This window comes from Tupaia chinensis, unplaced genomic scaffold, assembly GCF_000334495.1.
Source record: "Tupaia chinensis unplaced genomic scaffold, TupChi_1.0 Scaffold147534_1, whole genome shotgun sequence".
Taxonomy (NCBI): domain Eukaryota; kingdom Metazoa; phylum Chordata; class Mammalia; order Scandentia; family Tupaiidae; genus Tupaia; species Tupaia belangeri.
In genome coordinates, this window is record NW_006207386.1 from 1,619,513 (window position 1) to 1,626,943 (window position 7,431).

The window sequence follows — 7,431 nt, forward strand, 5'->3', positions numbered from 1 at the left end:
CGCATGCACCCTATAGCAAAAACCTCTCCAATAAATAAATAAATAAATAAATAAATAAATAAATAAATAAAATAAAAATAAGAAAAAATCTGTTTTAAAACATGTTATACAAAATAAGAAAGCCTCAGGCAACAATGGACTCAATTACTAAAAAGAAGGTAGAACTTGTGCTATAAGTTAATTCAGGTATAGAAATTACATGCAATAAACTATAAGGTATATGAAAGATTTTTCATATGTGTAATATTTCATAGGGGAAAACTAGAAATTGTTTTACAGATACAACTAAATAAACACATCAGGAATAAACTTTAGATATTCTGATTATAAAACTGATAATGATTCCATAGCACATTTTGAGAGCACAAAGTGTTTCTAATTTCTATGTAGAAACTATAATATCTTACAAAGTTAAACAGGTACAATTTTTGAGTTTTATTTTGAAATTATAGATATTTTCAAAATGTATTACGGTAGTAACATAAAAATATTACTTTATTAGATAATTAATTTTTCTTTTTTTCTTTTTCTTTTTCTTTTTTTTTTTTGGAGAGATTTTCGCTACAGGGCGGATGCACTCGCCAGCCAGACAGAGAGAGACAGAGAGAGATAAAGCGAGAAATCACCCCCCAGGGGGGATGGTCACGCTGTAATCCCTTCTCCTCCATTCCCTCTCGGGATCTTGGGCACGCACGCACACGCGCCCAGCGTGAGTTTGAAGCCACCGGGTCCAGGACGCGAACCATGGTCGACCACGTGGGAATCCAGCAACATAGCCATTACGCTAACTGATGGTTCCCTAGATAATTAATTTTTCTTACCTCAGCTTTATTTCAACAAACAAATTATTCATTTAGATATAAAGCTTTGATTTACACAGATTTTTAAGATTTGAGGTAGACTATAATTTATATATTACTTCCACATGGAATTTTTAGATGTCATGTGTTATTATCTTTTCCTGTTAATGAAAAATATGTATAAAAACAAGTATTTTGTTTTGTAATGCCTTGCTCTGGCATATCACATACATTCTAAACATCCACACCCAAATAGTCTTAAGTAACAAAAGGATTTTATGAACAGCGAAAATACTGAAAGAGACGTTGCAGTTTATCTTTACTACCAGCAGGTATTTAAGATATCTTGGAGGATACAACAGAGATAAGACCTTTCCTTAAGGTTTGTATTGATAGAAAAACCCAAATAATAAATTGACTGATAAAAGGATAGCATGCTTATTTTACCTAGCAATGTGGTCCTTAAAGACGGTTTTTCTTATCATAGGTACCGTTATTTAAACAAATCTTTTGTAGATGTGTATGTGAAAAAGAGCAAAAGGGAAGCAGATAAAACCCAAAGCTCTCTTTATTCATTCACTTAAAAATACATTTTTTTAAAATTGGGGCCAGCAGGTGGTGTGGTAGTTAAGGTGCTGGATTCCCACAGAGCTGACCATGGTTCAAATCCTGAATCTGGTGGCTTGAAAATCATGCTGGCTGCATGTGCATGCATGCGCCAAATCCTGAGAGCAGAATGGAGAAGAGAGTGTCAGTGTGGCCCTCCTCCCAAGGGGTGATTTCTCACTTTCCCTATATGTTAGCAGTGTGAATGGTTAAATAAAGCTAATTAATATAGCTATCACTTCACTTTTTTTTTGTGGTGAGAACATTTCAAATCTACTTTTTGGGCAAAGTTAAAATACACAATACATTATTTTTAACTGTGCACAAGAGAATACTATCCAGCCTTTAAAGGGAAGGAAATTCTGTCACTTTTAACAACATAGATGAACCTATTCGCTCGCTCTTTTTTTGGAGAGGTTTTTGCTATAGGGCACGTGTGCTCACCAGAAAGACAGAGAGAGATAGAGAGATAGAAAGCAAGAAGTCACCTCCAGGGGAGGATGGCCACGCCACAATCACTTATCCTCCATTCTCCTCTTGATCTTTGGCACACACGCACACGCACCTGGTGTGAGTTTAAGCCACCAGGTCCAGGACTTGAACCACGGTCGACTACATGGGAGTCCAGTAACATAGCCATTATGCTAACTGCTGGTCCCTCTATTCACTGTTTCTTAAGGAGAGACTCTAAGAAGCCCCAAGGTACCTAGGAAATTTCTTTATGGAACTCGTGAAGGTGAGGAGAAATGTCTCATCGATGCTCCTCTAGGTGACCCTGTGGTAGCTGCTTAAGGTACATGCCCACTACACCAAAGCACTGAGACCTAGGAGGGCACAGTGACTATCAACTGCCCACATTCCCTGTGGGAAACTTGAACTCTTTTTCATGCCACCAGGGGCTTCCAAAAAAAGGATACCTGTGCTTTTTCCTTCAGCGCAAGTAAGATATGTAATGAGCAGAGACATTTGCCTTTGGTCCTGGGGATACTGTCAGAGAGCAATCTCCTCACCTGAAAAGCCATCTGAGACAGGAAGGTGAGCTTGTCCTTTTCAAAGAGTGCCTGGCTGGTATAGAGGAAGGTGGCACAGGTGACACTCTCCATCAGGACAGACACGCGCCCCTGTGTGTCCTCCACCTTGTCCGCCTGCTCCATCGCTCTGTGGAACAGCACCTTGAAAGCCTGGGAAGTTTAATGTGACCATTAAAGGGTGACAACTGGTGCCCACATGTCTAGCTACCCCCAGACACACAGGGCTACAGTTCAAGGTTTATCTATGGGGAGAGAGAACACAGCAAAATTTTATGAGAATTATATGAGCTCTTAAAACAGTTCTTGGCCCATGGCAAGTGCTCATTAAGTGTTTGCTGCCATTGCTGTTATTTTTAATATCATTCCCCAAAATCAGCCCTCATTTTCTTTTGAGCAACTGAATTTCACCATGTCCTATCCTTCTACCCATATGCTTTTCTTTTCTACATTTTGTTTTTTCAAATTTTCACTTGTGGTGAAACACATATAAAATCTACCATCATGGGACCAGCAGTTAGCACAATGGCTATGTGGCTGGACTCCCACGTAGTCAACCACAGTTCACATCCTGGACCCGGTGGCTTAAACTCACGCCGGGCGCGTGTGTGTGAGTGCCCAAGATCCCGAGAGGAGAATGGAGGAGAAGGGATTGCGGCATGGCCATCCCCCCTGGAGGGTGATTTCTCGCTTTCTGTCTCTCTGTCTCTCTCTGTCTGCCTGGCGAGTGCACGCGCCCTATAGCAAAAACCTCTCCAAAAAAAAATCTACCATCATAACTTTTTTTTTAAAGAGGTTTTTGTTTGTTTGTGTGTGTGTGTGTGTGTGTGTGTGTGTGTGTGTGTGTGTGTGTTTGCTATAGGGCATGTGCACTTTCGAGAGAGAGAGGGAGGAAGAGAAAGTGAGAAATCACCCTCCCCCAGGTGAATGGCCATGCTGCAATCCCTTTTCCTCCCGTCTTCTTTCATGATTCTGGGCACACACGTACATGGGCCTGGCATGAGTTTCAGGTTGCTGGGTCTGGGACTTGAACTGGAATGGCCATGTGGGAGTTCACCACCTTAACCACTACACCACCTGCTGGCCCCCTCTGGCTGTAACTTCTAGTGCAATGTTGAATGAAAGTGCTAAGAGATACCTTTGTCTTGATGTACAAGCAAGTTGTAACCCAACCTAACAGTATACCATGGTAACCTGGAAACTGAGCCTCAGCCAATCACAACAGCCAAGCTTTAGCCAATCACAATCTGTCAACTAATAGTCCATAACCACATAAGGCAAATGCCAATCTCAGATAGTAAGGTTAGTTTTCATGTTATTTCCTTGGTTTGTAAGTTACTTCCTTCTCTGGTTATAAATCTAAGCTGCACATGTGGTGTGATAGAATATTCTGAATTAAATAGGACATATCTGTTGCTTAAATAAACTCTATTAAATTGAAATAGCCTCAGGTTCTTCATTTTTTTTTTTTTAAGAGAATTTTGCTATAGGGCATGTGTGCTCACCAGAGAGATATAGAGAGAAACAGAAAATGAGAATCATCCCCCAGAGGGATGGCCATGCCGCAATCCCTTCTCCATTTTCCTCTTGGGATTCTGGGCATGCACGCACACATGCACTGTCTGAGTTTTAAGATGCTGAGTCCATCCAGTACTCAAGCTGTGGTCAGCTATGTGGGAGTCCAGCTACGTAACCATTACACCATCTGCTGGTCCCCATAATCCATAATCCTTAACGAGGCCCACGAGGCTCAGTGTGATCAAGTCCTTTTCCCTTCCCTAGATTTGTCCCTTGCCACTTTTCCCCTACTCATGACTCTCCAGCTACAGACCACATCCTCTACTCCTATTCTTTCATGTCTCACAGATCCCTGTTTTCTTCAAACACTCTTAACTTGGTTCACTCAGTCCTTTGGGAATCAGCTACAATGCTGCTTCCCCTGAAAGGCTTTCCTTGAGCCCACAGGAAAGCAGCTCTTGTTATATTTACTGCCTCTATAAATGTATATTTTTTAATGGAATACACACACACACACACATAGTTTACAAAAGTAAACATCGATGTGTGTGTGTATGTATGTGTATGTATGTGTGTATATGTATGTATTGGGTTGTCAGAAAAGTCATGACCCATTTTGCATAGAAAAAAATGTCATGACTTTTCTGACATATATGTGTGTGTGTGTATGTATATATATATGTCTGTATATACAAAGATATCTATCTACCTATCTATTTATGTATATCCTCACCCTTATTGTTTTTTTTCTTTCTTTTAGAATTGTGTATTCAGTGACAAGCATCTGGCATGATGATTGAATCAAAATATTTTTTGAAAAATTAATAGACTGGGCTGGCAGTTAGTGTAGTAGTTAGGGCTATAGGCTCCCACATGGCTGACCATGGTTTAAGTCCTGGACCTGGTGGCTTTCTTTCTCACTTTCCCTCTCTCTCTTGCTGTGTCTCTCTCTAATCAAATTAAAATAATAATAACAACAACAACAAATAAAGTTAAATAATTCTTTAAAAAAAAATCTAATGAGCAGGTTCAGTAAATAATGAGAAGGTCAGGGCAGCTGGACCTCACATGGCCAATCCCATGGTTTGAGTTCTGGACTCCACAACTTGAAAATCACATCTGGGGGGCCAGCAGGTGGCACCAGCAGATAGCATGGTTGTTAAGGCACTGGACTCTCCCATATGGCCAACCATGGTTCAAGTCCCAGACCTGGTGGCTTGCTTTCTTACTCCCCTCACCTTCCCTCTCTGTCTCTCTGTAGTGAGTACACAAGTCCTATAGCAAATTAAAAACAACAATAACAATAGTGATAAATAAAATTAAATAAATAATTCTTTAAAAATAAAAAAGAAAATCATGTCCAGCATATGTGCATGCCCAAAATCCCAACAGGATGGAAAAATGGAGAAAGGATTGCAGCATGACTTCGTCTCACAGGGAAGAGAAAGATACATTCTCCACTTCTGTCTTTCTGTTTCTCTTTGACAAGCATGTGCACCCTCTGACAAAAACTGAAAAAAAAAAAAAAAAAAAAAAAGAAATAGTGACTTAAAAGTTGTTCTCATTCTCTCTCTTCACCAAAGAAATGTAGGAAATCTCTTTCTAAGACATCTACATTTGTACATAGAATAGGAGCCTCAAGGAAATCTTTCAATTTAATAAACTCTTGAAGACTCTGTTTAGGAAAGATACACGAATACAATATGCCATGCCAATAATGATATTACTTTGAAATCTTATTATTATAAATGAAATTTCCTAATAGAAAGAGGATTTTGTCTTGTTTTTATTTTGTTGACTAGATCTTGATCTATCCTTTCCTGAGTACACTGACAGCTTAAAAATGAATTCCAGGGGGCCATCAGATGGCATGGTGGTTAAGTGCCCACCTAGCTGACTGCATGGTTTGAGTCCTAGACCCAGTGACTTGAAAAACTCACTGGGTACATGCTTGTGTGTGCCCAAAATCCTGAGAGGAGAATGCAGTAGAGGAGACTGCAGTGTAGCCATCCCCACAGGGGGTGGGGGGGTGATTTTTCACTTTCCCCCTCTCTCTCCTTCTTTGTCTGGTGAACATGCACATACTCTATAGCAAAAAACTTTAATAAAAAAATTCAAAATGCCCCCAAAGTAGTTGAACTCCTAATGTCTTCAAAAAATTTTAAGCTTATTCAGCATTACCTTCAAAGAGAACTGATAGATGGGGTTGATTTTTCTGAGGTCATTAATAACAAAATAAAGAAGAGAAGCTCTTGCTGCCACTGGTCTGTAACATTCTCGGGCCTCGTTGATTTTTCTTTCATTTTCTTTGGCTTCCATCACCTAGAGTGGGATCAAACAAAGTAAGTAACTTACTCTTCATACTCTCTGAATGCATCCATGTAACGGAAGGTCACATCTGAAATGAAAAGTTATTAGTATTCACATAGATAACTTGTATGGCATCTGTATGCTTGAACGTCCCTAAAATTATTAAATTTTAAAAATAATTTTGTTTCATAAAACTGAGTTTCAGGATGAATATAATTCTAGCTGCCTCATAGGTTACAGATTAAGCAAACTTACTTGTTTTTGGTTTTATGGATTATATTTCTGAGTAATGTCACCTTCCTGCCTCCCCTTTCTCTTTCAGGGCTTAATAACCCAGCTATATCACCTCCCAGGGATGGCTCTTAAAAGGCTGCTGGGTCAATTCAATGCCAATAACTTTATTAGGCAACGAGGTATACAAAAGCAGCCAAGGTCAATAACATATCCAATAGCTATGTTGCTAAAAAGCCTTTATATGGAGACTCTTATGACTGTCTAATTCTAACTTTGCACCAGATCATCCATATGCTCATATATTTCCATTTAACTTATCTTTATGTATTAGTCTCTAGGTATAGTCAGAGAGATAATTACAAAAAACAAAAACAAAAAATCTACTGCCACCACAAACCAATATATTTGTTTTTATTCAAGACTCAAATACCTGTTTCTTTTACCTTGGACAGTTGCTGGTTAAGACACAGTATTTTTCCAAACCTTTTCTAGAGACTTGATTCATAATATTTGTATGTAAAAGGAAATAAAATGTAGAGCAGAAGGGGAAGCCATTACATGGCAATATATTAAGAAGGGAGGAAGAGACCTTTCAAGAGACAATTAGAAGTTAACTTCAAAGCTAAGACCTAATTTACTTAATTGCCCTAATCTTTACCATTTTAGGAACCACCTAGAATTCTCTTACTTAAAAGACTAGAGTAATTTGGGATTCCATTTCCTTGCTTTAATAAGACAAATATATTGGATGTTTGGTGACACAGCCTCTGCTGGGTAATTAATAGATTACTTACTAATGAGAAAATTTCAGAAAGTCAAGGAGGGTCTAATTCTCACTTTGAAACAATGGGATTTTAAGAGTTAATGGCCACTTGTGAAAGTTCAAAGTGCATATCACAGATAAGGCACATGGGGACCCATGTTGGACATTCAGC

The 7,431-nt window shown here is 39.1% G+C and overlaps 1 protein-coding gene across 1 annotated transcript in view; it reads right to left on the reverse strand.

Moving 5' to 3' along the window:
* The window catches only part of LOC102498647 (dynein heavy chain 11, axonemal), a gene marked incomplete at its 5' end in the record, with an annotated part of 215,821 nt that overhangs the window by 38,080 nt on the left and 170,310 nt on the right, over window positions 1-7,431 (reverse strand). Inside the window, 2 exons of the mRNA XM_006169843.2 lie at window positions 2,417-2,587; window positions 6,134-6,274. Of these exons, the coding sequence (XP_006169905.1) occupies window positions 2,417-2,587; window positions 6,134-6,274 (312 nt within the window). The remainder of the gene's footprint in view (window positions 1-2,416; window positions 2,588-6,133; window positions 6,275-7,431) is intronic.